The sequence below is a fragment of the Salmo salar genome, chromosome ssa11 (genome assembly GCF_905237065.1).
Source record: "Salmo salar chromosome ssa11, Ssal_v3.1, whole genome shotgun sequence".
In the NCBI taxonomy this organism is placed as follows: Eukaryota; Metazoa; Chordata; class Actinopteri; order Salmoniformes; family Salmonidae; genus Salmo; species Salmo salar.
In genome coordinates, this window is record NC_059452.1 from 5,737,990 (window position 1) to 5,752,943 (window position 14,954).

The window sequence follows — 14,954 nt, forward strand, 5'->3', positions numbered from 1 at the left end:
GGCCGAGATTGGGAGTTCCATAGAGTGGCACACAATTGGCCCAGCATCGTCCAGGTTTGGCTGGGGTAGGCCATCATTGTAAATAAGAATTTGTTCTAAACTGATGCTGCACTTGACACATTTATGAATTGCTTATTCCAGTTACTAATAAGCATGCACCCATGAAGAAAATGACTAAAAACTGTTCAGACCCCTTGGAGTGATGAGGAATTAAAAAATTATATGGTTGAGAGAGATGAGGCAAAAGGAATGTCAAATCATTCTGGCTGCACAACCGTACTGCAAATTGAGAGATCATGTGACTAAACTTAATAAAAAGAAGAAGAAACTATTCTATGAAACAAAGATACATGATATAAAGAATGACAGTAAAAAGCTTTGGAGCTCCTTAAAGGAAATTTTAGGCAAAAAGGCAAACTCATCTCCAATCACTCATTGAATCAGATGACTCATTCATCATACAACCCACTGATATTGCCAACTACTTTAATGATTTTTTCATTGGCAAGATTAGAAAACTTAAGCATGACATGCCAGCAACAAACGCTGACACTACACAACCCAAGTATAACTTACCAAATTATAAAAGACAAGCAATGTAATTTTGATTTCAGTAAAGTGAGTGTGGAAGAGGTGAAACAATTATTGTTGTCTATCAACAATGAAAAGCCACCGGGGTCTGACATCTTGGATGGAAAATGACTGAGGATAATAGCAGACGATATTGCCACTCCTATTTGCCATATCTTCAATCTAAGCTTACCAGAAAGTGTGTGCCGTCAGGCCTGGAGGGAAGCAAAAGTAATTCCACTACCCAAGAACAGTAAAGCCCCCTTTACTGGCTCAAATAGCTGACCAAACAGCCTGTTACCAACCCTTAGTACATTTAAAAATGACTAGATACATTTGACTAGATACAATCCTATTTTACTGTAAACAAAATAGACAACACACTTCCAGCACCCTAATAGGGAAAGACTTTCAACAAGCACAGCACTTACACAAATGATTATTGGCTGAGAGAAACTGATAATAAAAAGATTGTGGGGGCCGTTCTGTTAGACTTCAGCGCGTTTTTTTGTTGTTGGTCTGCTGCTGAAAAAATTTATGTGTCATGAATTTACACCTGTGCTATACTGTGAATAAAGAGTTACATGTTTAACAGAAAGCAGAGAGTGTTCTTTAATGGAAGCCAACAACATATTCAAGGTAGAATCAATATTTCCCCAAGGGTAGCTGTCAAGGCCCCTTGCTTTGTTCAATCTTTACTAATGACATGCCACTGGATTTGACCAAAATCTATGTGTCTATGTGTGTCTATGTATGCGGATGACTCAACACTATACATATAATGACTGCAACACTTTATAAAGAGCTGCAGTTAGTTTCAGAATGGGGGCAAGGAATTAGTTAGTCCTAAATATTTCCAAAACTAAAATCATTGTACTTGGGAAACCCTAAAACCATAAACCTCAACTAAGTCTTGTAATGAATAATGTGGAAATGTAGCAAGTGACTTAACTGCTTGGAGTGACCCTGGATTGTAAACTGTCAAGGTCAAAACATGAAGTAGCTAAGATGGGAAGAAGTCTGTCCATAATAAAGCACTGCTATGCCTTCTTAAGAACACTATCAACATGGCAGGTCCTATAGGCCCTAGTTTTGCTGCACCTGGACTACTGTCTAGTTGTGTGGTCAGGTGACACTAACAGGGACTTAGGAAAATTACAATTGGCTCAGAACAGGGCAGCACGGCTAGCCTATATGTGTACATGGAGAGCTAACGTTAATAATATCTATGTCAATCTCTCATGGCTCAAAGTGGAAGAGAGATTGACATCATCAATACTTGGTTTTGTAAGAAATGTTGACAAGCTGAATGTACCAAGCTGTCTGTTTAAACTACTAGCACACAGCTCAGACACCCATGCATACCCCAAAATACATGCGGACTGTACTACATACAGCCATGACTACATGGGACTCTATTCCACATCAGGTAACTGATACAAGTAGTATAATCAGATTTTTTAAAAACAGATAAAAATACACCTTATGGAACAACGGGGACTGTGAAAAAACACACACACAGGTACAGACACGCATACGCACAGACACGGTAGCACACACACTCTACAGACACGTGCAATGTAATATTGTTGTATTGTGGTATATGGTGTAATAATGTTATATGATGTGCTGTTTTAGATTTTGTTTAATGTGTAATGTAAGTGCCTTGATGTGTTTGGGAACCAGGAGGAGTAGCTGCTGCATTGGCCGCATCTAATGGGCATCCCTAATAAATAAATACAAAAGATGTGCTTCTGTCCCAAATGATACCATATTCCATTTTTAGTTCACTACTTTGACCAGGGCCCATTTTTGGGACTCAGCCTAAATCATTGGAGCACATTCTTTCATAAGCACTGTGTGTGTGTTAGTTTATTAGTTTGTTAGTTAGTTAGTACGTTAGTTAGTTATATGCTGAGGGTACACTCCAAAAAATGCTGGCCCTGGGGAAATATTGGACAGAGCACACAGTGGGTTATTTTAACCAAACCAGTTGGTTTGCGTGAATAACCCAACATATTTGGTTGTTTGTATTACCCAAAAATTGGTTAATTTAACTATCAGCTGGATTTGTATTCACTTTCATGCTAGGTTCCCCTAGCAGCTGTGTCTTTTTTAAGGTATTCCATAGGTTATTTTCAGGAGGCATGACCTATTATGGGCGTGGCTTTCAGATAGTTATTTTTGGCCACCCGTGAGAGAAAATGTGTGTTACGTTTGTACACTGCAAATGAATATTTCCCTTCAATATTTTTGCACATTACATCTTTTAATATAAAATTAATAACATTCATATTTACATAATGTAACAAAATGGTAGCTATCCCAACATTGGGATATGCAAAAGCTCTTAAAGACCTCATACACATGTAAGCCTCATTAAAGTTACAAAAGTGTTATATCTCAACAAACCAGAATGAATAACCCAGCATCAACAACCCAACCTTACTATTTTTAAAGAAAACAACCCAACTAAGTGACATAATGGCTGCAACCCAGAAATTGGGTCATCCAAACATCCCAGAATTTTGTAGAGTGTAGAATGAAGGTAGGACAACTAGAAATGAATAATGGATTTAATTCTGAAACACTGGGGGCTAAACACACACCAATGTCCATTTCTATGTGTAGCCATTTGCTTTTGCATTTTTTGTCCTCTTTGCTATAGTGATGCAATATTGAAATGGATGATGATGTGTATGTATCTCTTTGTGTGTGCTTGTGTGTGTCTCCAGCTGAACTACGCAGAGTCCAGGCTGACCCAGCTGGAGGGCTGCCGCTGTGACAGGACGTGCAGTGCCAACGGTGTGGACTACAGAGACAAAGACCTGTGGGTGGAGCCAGAGAACTGCAGGAACTGCATCTGTATGGTGGGTATCCCACCCCATCACACAGATACAATTACTTTTTATCTTTCTCCTCAAAAAAGTCAATACTTTCACCTCACACTAGTCAATTTGTGTCTTTTTGGGATATTCAAGTCAGTTCAATTCACAAGATAAAAAACATAAAATAATGATAATGAGGGGCAATAAACAATAAATAACAATATAAAACATAGAATGGCGCCGGCGAGGATGGATGCCATTTGACGGGCTCCGTTTTACAGGCTAATAACCAACTGTGCTATTTGGTTTGTTATTTCGTAATGTTTGTAACTCATTTTCTACATGATGTTGCTGCTACTATCTCTTATGACCAAAAAGAGCTTCTGGATATCAGAACAGTGATTATTCACCTCAAACTGGACAATAATAATTTATTTAATGAGTCCGACGCAAAGGATATAGAGCTGGCTGGCTTCTCAGTGCATCGACAGAACAGAGCAGCTACGCCTGGCAAGACGAGGGGCGGGGGTGTGTGTCTATTTGTCAATAACTGCTGGTGTGCGATGTCTAATATTGAAGAAGTCGCGCGGTATTGCTCGCCTGAGGTAGAATAACGCATGATAAGCTGTAGACCACACTATCTACCTAGAGAGTTATCATCTATATTATTCGTAGCCGTCTATTTACCACCACAAACCGAAGCTGGAACTAAGGCCGCTCTCAACGAGCTGAATAAGGCCATAAGCAAACAAGTAAATGCTCATCCAGAAGCGGCGCTCCTAGTGGTCGGGGACTTTAACCTGTATGGGATAGGGGGCAGTATTTTCACGGCCGGATAAAAAAACGTACCTGATTTCATCTGGTTATTACTGCTGCCCAGAAACTAGAATATGCATATAATTAGTAGATTTGGATAGAAAACACCCTACAGTTTCTAAAACTGTTTGAATGGTGTCTGTGAGTATAACAGAACTCATATGGCAGGCCAGAACCTGAGAAGATTCTATATGGGAAGTGCCCTGTCTGACCATTTCTTGTCCTTCTATAGCCTCTTTATCGAAAATACAGCATCTCTGCTGTAACGTGACATTTTCTAAGACTTTAATTGGCTCTAGGAAGGCGCCAGAACGTGGATTGATAGCTCTGCATTCTCTGGGCGAAAAACAGCAGGGGTTTTGGAGAGTGGTCCTTCTGAGAACAATGGCACTGGTGCGCGCGTGCATGTGATGACTCCATGTTTTTCTTTCAGTGTTTGAATGGATACAACGTCTCCCGGTTGGAATATTATCGCTATTTTACGAGAAAAATTGCATAAAAATTGATTTCAAACAGCGTTTGACATGCTTCGAAGTATGGTAATGGAATATTTGTCGTCACTTCATTATTGTGTGCACCTGCGCGTGCATGTGAGGCGAGACATTTTTCAAAAATGGTTTTCAAGACACAGGAGAGGTCGGGTTGAAATATTACTGATATTTCACGTTAAAAGTGGCCCTAAAGATTGATGCTAAACAACGTTTGACATGTTTGAACGAACGTAAATAGATTTTTTTTTTACTTTTCGTCGTGACCTTCCCCCCCCTACATTTTGAGGAGCCTACCAAACGCCTAACAACATGGAACAATTTGGAGTTATTTGGACATAAATTAGGAACTTTGTCAAAAGAAACCACATTTGTTGTGGACCTGGGATACCTGGAAGTGCCTTCTGATTAAGATAATCAAAGGTAAGGGATTATTAACCTGTTGGGTCTAGGGGGCAGCATTTGCACGTCTGGATAAAAAAAATGTACCCGATTTAATCTGGTTACTAATCCTACCCAGTAACTAGAATATGCATATACTTATTATATATGGATAGAAAACACTCTAAAGTTTCCAAAACTGTTTGAATGGTGTCTGTGAGTATAACAGAACTCATTTGGCAGGCAAAACCCTGAGACATTTTCTGACAGGAAGTGGATACCTGATGTGTTGTATTGACTTTAAACCTATCCCATTGAAAAACACAGGGGTTTAGGAATATTTTGGCACTTCCTATTGCTTCCACTAGATGTCACCAGCCTTTACAAAGTGTTTTGAGTCTTCTGGAGGGAGATCTGACCGAACAAGAGCCATGGAACGGTGATGTCCCATTAGACACCTGGCGCGCTTACTTCATGTTGGGTACCCTCGTTCCAATACGTTATAAAAGACTATGCATTCGTCCACCTTGAATATTATTCATGTTCTGGTTAAAAAGGCCCTAATGATTTATGCTATACAACGTTTGACATGTTTGAACGAACGGAAATATATTTTTTCCCCTCGTTCATGACGAGAAGTCCGGCTGGCTTACATCATGTGCTAACGAGACGGAGATTTTTGGACATAAATGATGAGCTTTTTTGAACAAAACTACATTCGTTATGGACCTGTGATACCTGGAAGTGACATCTGATGAAGAGAATCAAAGGTAATGGATTATTTACATAGTATTTTCGATTTTAGATCTCCCCAACATGACGTCTAGTCTGTATCGCAACGCGTATTTTTCTGGGCACAGTGCTCAGATTATTGCAAAGTGTGATTTCCCAGTAAGGTTATTTTTAAATCTGGCAAGTTGATTGCGTTCAAAAGATGTAAATCTATAATTCTTTAAATGACAATATAATATTTTACCAATGTTTTCTAATTTTAATTATTTAATTTGTGACGCTGACTTGACTGCCGGTTATTGGAGGGAAACGATTTCCTCAACATCAATGCCATAGTAAAACGCTGTTTTTGTATATAAATATCAACTTGATAGAACTAAAAATGCATGCATTGTCTAACATAATGTCCTAGGAGTGTCATCTGATGGAGATTGTAAAAGGTTAGTGCATCATTTTAGCTGGTTTTATGGTTTTGGTGACCCTGTCTTTGACTTGACAAAACATTACACACAACTCTTGTAAATGTACTGTCCTAACATACTCTAAATTTATGCTTTCGCCGTAAAACCTTTTTGAAATCGTAAAACGTGGTTAGATTAAGGAGATGTTTATCTTTCAAATGGTGTAACATAGTTGTATTTTTGAAAAATTTGAATTTTGACATTTATTTGGATTCAAATTTGCCGGCTCTTGAAATGCACCTGCTGTTGATGAGGGGTCACGGCGGCACCCGCGCGCAGTCCCACCTAGCCCCAAGAGGTTAACAATAGTATTATTGATATTAGATGGTGCTAACCTGTATATCCTAGCCTATTGTTCTTAGCATGTTCTTAGCATAGGACCCCGTTTACTGCAAAGTGTGATTTCCCAGTAAAGTTATTTTGAAATCTGGCAATGCGGTAGCATTTACGAGATGTTAATCTATAATTCTTTGAATGACAATATTATAATTTACCAATGTTTTCGAATAGTAATTTTGTAAATTGAAACGCCGGAAGCATTTGAGGGAGAAAAAAATTCTGCCACTGTAAAATGCTGTTTTTGGATATAAATGTGAACTTGATGGAACAAAAATGCATGTATTGTATAACATAATGTACTAGGAGTGTCATCTGATGAAGATTGTCAAAGGTTAGTGCATAATTTTTGCTGGTTTTCTGCTTTTGGTGACGCCTGTCCTTGAATTGAAAATGGATGTTTGTACTTTTTTGGCTATGTACTGTCCTAACATAGTCTAACTTTATGCTTTCGCCGTAAAGCCTCTTTGAAAATCGAACAATGTGGTTAGATTAAGGAAATGTTTATCTTTTAAATGGTGTAAAATAGTTGATTGTTTGAGAAATTGAAATGATTAGATCTTTGATGTTTTGAATTTCCCGCCTTGCTAGCAATCCCAACTGGGGGATTAAGGCTACCCCCTAGCTTCAACAGGGTAACTATGGATTATTTGGAACCAAAACAACATTGGTTGTTGAAGTAGAAGTCCTGGGAGTGCATTCTGACGAAGAACAGCAAAGGTAATCCAATTTTTCTTATAGTAAATCTGAGTTTGGTGAGTGCCAAACTTGGTGGGTGTCAAAATAGCTAGCCGTGATGGCCGGGTTATCTACTTAGAATATTGCAAAATGTGCTTTCACCGAAAAGCTATTTTAAAATCGGACACCGCGATTGCATAAAGGAGTTCTGTATCTATAATTCTTAAAATAATTGTTTTGTTTTTTGTCAACGTTTATCGTGAGTAATTTAGGAAATTCACCGGAAGTTTTCGGTGGGTATGCTAGTTCTGAACAAAACATGCTAATGTAAAAAGCTGGTTTTTGATATAAATATGAACTTGATTGAACAAAACATGCATGTATTGTATAACATTATGTCCTAGGAGTGTCATCTGATGAAGATCATCAAAGGTTAGTGCTGCATTTAGCTGTGGTTTTGGTTTTTGTGACATATATACTAGCTTGAAAAATGGGTGTGTGATTATTTCTGGCTGGGTACTCTCCTGACATAATCTAATGTTTTGCTTTCACTGTAAAGCCTTTTTGAAATCGGACAAGGTGGTTAGATAAAGGAGAGTCTTCTCTTTCAAATGGTGTAAAATAGTCATATGTTTGAAATTATAGCATTTTAAGGTTTTTTGTATTTCGCGGCAGGCGCCACCACTGGATATTGGCCTGTCCATAAGAGGTTAATCTCTCTGGGGTATGTGGGACGTGACCGTTCCACCTGCGGGACACACTATTCAACAGCCTGTGAAATAGCAGGGCGCCTTATTCAAAACAACAAAAATCTCATAATCCAAATTTCTCACACATACAAGTATTTTACACCATTTTAAAGATAAGATTCTCCTTACCCTCTCTCGGGCAGGTGGGATGCAATCGTCCCACCCACGGTTCACACTATTCAACAGCCAGTGAAAAATCTGAGTGCCAAATTCAAAACTACAAAATGTCATAATTCAAAGTTCTCAAACATAGGACTATTTTACACCATTTTATAGATATACTTCTCCTGAATCGAACCACGTTGTCCGATTTCAAAAAGGCTTTACAGCGAAAGCAAAACATTAGATTATGTTAGGAGAGTACACAGACACAAATAACCACACAGCCATTTTCCTAACAACTAGATGCATCATAAATACCCAAAACACAGCTAAATGAAGCACTAACCTTTGACGATCTTCATCAGATGACACTCCTAGGACAGCATGTTACAGAATACATGCATTTTTTGTTCGATCAAGTTCATATTTATATCTAAAAACAGCATTTTACATTGGCGCGTGATGTTCAGAAAATATTTTGCCTCCAATACTGCCGGTGGATCAGCACTACAATTTACAAAAATACTCGTCATAAACGTTGATAAAATATTAAACTGTCATTCAAAGAATTATAGATGAACATCTCCTTTATACTAATGCTGTGAAAGATTTCAAAATAACTTTACTGGGAAGGCACACTTTGCAATAATCTGAGTACTGCGCTCAGAAAAAATACACTAGGCAATACAGATACCCGCCATTTTGGAGTCATCTAAAATATTAAATAGCATTAGAAATAGTCACTTACCTTTGATGATCTTCATCAGAAGGCACTTCCAGGAATCCCAGGTACACAATAAATGTTGTTTTGTTCGATAAACTCCATAATTTATGTCCAAATAGCTCCTTGTTGTTCGCACGTTCAGTTCAGCTACTCCAAATGTAGGAAGTGCGCCGAAAATGTCACGAAGAAAAGTTTTAAAAAGTTACTATTTACGTTCATTCAAACATGTCAAACGTTGTAAAGCATCAATCTTTAGGGCCTTTAGAACGTGAAAATTCAGTAATATTCCAACTGGACGATTCCAGTGTCTTGAAAAACGTTTAGGAACAGAGCTACCTCTCGCATGAATGCGCGCCAATGAACTGATATCCTTCCATGGGTCACCAACTTCCCAGCCTTCTTGTTCGGTCTCTGTTCATCATAGACGCCTCAAACAACTTTCTAAAGACTGTTGACATCTAGTGGAAGCCGTAGGCGTAAAATGAACCCTAACTCACTGTGTGTTCGATTGGCAATGACTTGAAAGGACTACAAACACCAGAATTCTCACTTCCTGGTTAGATTTTTCTCAGCTTTTTGCCTGCGGTATGAGTTCTGTTATACTCACAGTCGTCATTCAAACAGTTTTAGAAACTTCAGAGTTTTTTCTATCCAAATCGACTAATTATATGCATATTCTAGTTCCTGGGCCCGAGTAGTAGGCCGTTTAATTTGGGTACGTTTTTTATCCGGCCGTGAAAATACTGCCCCCTACCCTAGAGAAGTTAATCTAACCACAATGTCCGATTTCAAAAAGGCTTTATGGCGAAAGCATAGCATTAGATTATGTTAGGACATCACCTTGACAAAAAAAAAACACACAGCCATTTTCCAAGCAAGGAGAGACGTCACAAAAATCAGAAATACAGCTAAAATGAATCACTAACCTTTGATGATCGTCATCAGATGGCACTCATAGGACTTCATGTTACACAATACATGTATGTTTTGCTCGATAAAGTTCATATTTATATCCAAAAACCCCATTTTACATTGGCGTGTAATGTTCAGAAATATTTTGCCTCCCAAAACTTCCAGTGAATGAGCACATCAATTTACAGAAATACTCATCATAAACATTGATAAAGTAATAAACTGTAATTCAAAGAATTATAGATACACTTCTCCTTAATGCAACCGCTGTGTCAAATTTCCAAAAAACTTTACAGTGAAAGCACACTTTACAATAATCTGAGTACAGCGTTCAGACACGAAACCAAACCCGCCATTTTGTGGAGTCAATAAAACTAATAATACTATAAATATTCCCTTACCTTTGATGATCTTCATCAGAATGCACTCCCAGGAATCCCAGGTCCACAATAATGTTTGTTTTGTTCGATCAATACCTCCTTTTTGTTTGCGCATTCAGTCCACTACTCCAAATGCAGGAAGCGCGCGAAAATGTCACGACAAAGTCAAAAAAAGTTATATTTACGTTCGTAGAAATATGTCAAACGATGTATAGCATCAATCTTTAGGATGTTTTTAACATAAATCTTCAGTAATATTCCAACAGGACAATTCCAATGTCTTCAGAAAAGAAAAGGAACACAGCTCACACTCACGTGAGCGGCGCCTCTAACCTCATGTCATTTCCTCACTCATCTGACTCCAGGCCCTCTTGTTCGCTTCAAATTCACAGTAGAAGCATGAAACAACGTTCTAAACACTGTTGACATCTAGTGGAAGCCTTAGGAAGTGCAAAATGATCCCTAAGTCACTGTAGTTTGAAGTTTGTCCGATTTCAAAAAGGCTTTACAACGAAAGCAAAACATTAGATTATGTCAGCAGAGTACCCAGCCAGAAATAATCAGACACCCATTTTTCAAGCTAGCATATAATGTCACAAAAACCCAGAAGACAGCTAAATGCAGCACTAACCTTTGATGATCTTCATCAGATGACAACCCTAGGACATTATGTTATACAATACATGCATGTTTTGTTCAATCAAGTTCATATTTATATCAAAAACCAGCTTTTAACATTAGCATGTGACTAGCATGTGACTAGCATTCCCACCGAACACTGCCGGTGAATTTACTAAATTACTCACGATAAACGTTCACAAAAAACATAACAATTATTTTAAGAATTATAGATACAGAACTCGTCTATGCACTCGATATGTCCGATTTTAAAATAGCTTTTTGGTGAAAGCACATTTTGCAATATTCTCAGTAGATAGCCCGGCATCACAGGGCTAGCTATTTAGACACCCAGCAAGTTTAGCACTCACCAAAGTCAGATTTACTATAAGAAAAATGTTATTACCTTTGCTGTTCTTCGTCAGAATGCACTCCCAGGACTTCTACTTCAATAACAAATGTTGGTTTGGTCCCAAATAATCCATTGTTATATCCAAATAGCGGCGTTTTGTTCGTGCGTTCAAGACACTATCCGAAAGGGTAAATAAGGGTGACGAGCATGGCGCATTTCGTGACAAAAAAATTCTAAATATTCCATTACCGTACTTCTCGTAAAAAAGCGATAATATTCCGACCGGGAATCTGCGTTTAGGTAAAAAGAGGAAAGAAAATAAAGCACGGGGTCGACTCGTGCACGCGCCTAAGCCTCTGATCGGCCACTTGCCAAACGCGATAATGTGTTTCAGCCAGAGGCTGCCTCGATATCATTCAGCTTTTTCCCGGGCTCTGAGAGCCTATGGGAGCCGTAGGAAGTGTCACGTTACAGCAAAGATCCTCAGTCTTCAATAAAAAGAGCCAAGATGAACAACAACTTGTCAGACAGGCCACTTCCTGTTCAGAATCTTCTCAGGTTTTTGCCTGCCATATGAGTTCTGTTATACTCACAGACACCATTCAAACAGTTTTAGAAACTTTAGGGTGTTTTCTATCCAAAGCCAATAATGACATGCGTATTCTAGTTACTGGGCAGGAGTAGTAACCAGATTAAATCGGGTACGTTTTTTTATCCGGCCATGTCAATACTGCCCCCTAGCCCTAACAGGTTAATTTGGGCACGCCTTTCATCCGGACGTCAAAATACTGCCCCCTACCCTAGAGAAGTTAATGCAGGCAAACTTAAATCAGTTTTACCTCATTTCTACCAGCATGCACATGTGCAACCAAGGGGGAAAAAACTCTATACCACCTTTACTCCATACACAGAGACGCATACAAAGCTCTCCCATGCCCTCCATTTGGCAAATCTGACCATAATTCTATCCTCCTGATTCCTGCTTACAAGCAAAAATGAGGGCATGGGAGTGGTCCACAAGAACCAGTCTTACTGTATACCTGACCAGTCTATTGTTGATGACTTATTTCTAATAAGAGATGTTTTAGACATTTGTAAACTGTTTGATGTGAATGTGGGTTTACTTTCTTTGGCCTTTGACTGTGTGGACCACCAGTACTTGTTCAAGACAATGTAAGCCTTTGGGTTTGGGAATGTTTTTTTGTCTTGGATGAGATTACTGTATGCTGGGGCCTCGTGTATGGTGAAGGTGGGGGGTGGTTTGAGTTGCCCCATCCCTGTCCAAAGGGGCATCAGGCAGGGATGCCCAATTTCAGGGCAGTTATATTGTCTGGCAATTGAACCAATGCTTTGTTTTTTAAGAACAAGGCTTACTGGTTTCTCTGTGCCAGGAGTAATGAAGGGTCCCATGATAGCACTGTCTGCGTATGCAGATGACGTGACAGTTTTTATTACAGGGGCTGAGGATGTTAAGGTTCTCTAAAACACTTTAAAGGTGTATGAGGGGGCCTCCTCAGCTAGAGTCAATTGGGAAAAGAGTGAATCGCTGTGGGCAGGTCAGCTTCAGATGGGATCCGCTCCACGGTTACCAGGGGGGCTTCAGTGGGGCAGAGATGGGATGAAGACTTTAGGGTTTTTTCATGGCTCTGATGTATTTCAGAAAAAGAACTGGGAGGGTGTAGTGGAGAAAGTGTGTGCCAGACTGTCAAGGTGGAAATGGGTGCTACCCCAGGTGTCTTATAGGTGAAGGGTACTGGTAGCTAATAATCTTGCTGCCTCTACCCTGTGGCATAGACTAATGATTTTACAGCCACCGGGGGGTCTGATACAAGAGCTTCAGAGGACCCTTTTCAATTTCTTCTGGTCTGGACAACACTGGATTAACCTGTTAGGGCTAGGGGGCAGCATTGACACGGCTGGATAAAAAACATACCCGATTTAATCTGGTTACCACTCCTACTCAGTAACTAGAATATGCATATACTTATTACATATGGATAGAAAACACCCTAAATTTTCTAAAACTGTTTGAATGGTGTCTGTGAGTATAACAGAACTCAAATGGCAGGTCAAAACCTGAGAGATTCCTTTACAGGAAGTGGCCTGTCTGACCATTTCTGGAACTTCTTTGCCATCTCTATCATTTACTAAGGATCTCTGCTCTAACGTGACACTTCCCACGTCGTCCATAGGCTCTCAGAGCCCGGGAAAAAGAGATTGTCGTCATTCCAGCCCCAGGCTGAAACACATTATCGCCTTTCTCAAGTGGCCCATCAAGAGACACTAGCTTATGCGCGTGACCCCGACCGCCCCGCCTTTGGGATTTTTTCTCTGTTTGCCGAAAAGGAGATTCCCTGTCGGAATATTATCGCTTTTTCTACGAGAAAAATGACGTAAAAATTGATTTTAAACAGCGGTTGACATGCTTCGACGTACGGCAATGGAATACTTTGAATTTTATTGTCAGGAATTGCGCAACAAGCGACACTTCTTTACTATTTCGGATAGTGTCTGGAACGCATTCGAACAAAACGCCGCTATTCGGATATAACGATGGATTATTTTGGACCAAACCAACATTTGTTATTGAAGTAGACGTCCTGGGTGTGCATTCTGACGAAGACAACAAAAGGTAATGACATTTTTATAATAGTAAATATGATTATGGTGAGTGCTAAACTTGCCGGGTGTCTAAATAGCGAGCCCGTGATGCCTGGGCTATGTACTTAGAATATTGCAAAATGTGCTTTCACCAAAAGCTATTTTAAAATCGGACATATCGAGTGCATAGAGGAGGTCTGTATCTATAATTCTTAAAATAATTGTTATGCTTTTTGTGAACGTTTATCGTGAGTAATTTAGTAAAATGTTAGCGAATTCCCCGTAAGTTTGCGGGGGTATGCTAGTTCTGAACGTCACATGCTAATGTAAAAAGCTGGTTTTTGATATAAATATGAACTTGATTGAACAAAACATGCATGTATTGTATAACATAATGTCCTAGGGTTGTCATCTGATGAAGATCATCAAAGGTGAGTGCTGCATTTAGCTGTCTTCTGGGTTTTGGTGACATTATATGCTGGCTTGAAAAATGGGTGTCTGATTATTTCTGGCTTGGTACTCTGCTGACATAATCTAATGTTTTGCTTTCGTTGTAAAGCCTTTTTGAAATCGGACAGTGTGGTTAGATTAACGAGAGTCTTATCTTTAAATGGCTGTAAAATAGTCATATGTTTGAGAAATTGAAGTAATAGGATTTTGAAGATTTTGAAAATCGCGCCACAGGCTGGCAGTGGCTGTTACGTAGGTGGGACGAATTCGTCCCGCCGGTCCCATAGAGGTTAAAGCTGCAGCCCTGTACCTGCCACTGCATGAGGGTGGGCAAGGCCTGGTGGACATTTCTTCCAGGATCATGGCTTTCCGGCTTCAAGCAGCCCAGAGACTGTTGCACAGTGACGGTTCTAGCTCGGTCGACACAGCCTACACATTGATGAGGAAAGCGGGCTGTTTGGGCTTAGACAAGCACCTTTTTCTCTTAAAGCTGGAGGGGGTGATTTGTCTGGCCTGACTCCATTTTATCTGTTATAAGTTTGTTATGCAGGCTTGGAGAGTTCTTGTCAAGTCCCGTAAGGCCGGCACACCGCCAGGGATGTGGCTTTTTGAAGAGCCTCTTTTTTACAACACTGCCATCCAGTCCCATGCTCTGGGTTCAGCCAACCTACGTTTATGCCTGTTAGGTGTGGGGTGTACTAAGCTGGGTCATCTGATGCGTAGCAGGAGCAGATCGTTGGAGGAGCTGGGAGAAAGAGCGGGGATCCGATCATCTC

General features: G+C 39.7%; 1 protein-coding gene across 1 annotated transcript in view; it reads left to right on the forward strand.

Annotated features, from left to right (window-relative positions):
• Positions 1-14,954, forward strand: part of LOC106561902 (protein kinase C-binding protein NELL1) — a 502,584-nt gene that overhangs the window by 232,728 nt on the left and 254,902 nt on the right. The window contains exon 8 of the mRNA XM_014126233.1: positions 3,306-3,440. Within this exon, the coding sequence (XP_013981708.1) occupies positions 3,306-3,440 (135 nt within the window). The remainder of the gene's footprint in view (positions 1-3,305; positions 3,441-14,954) is intronic.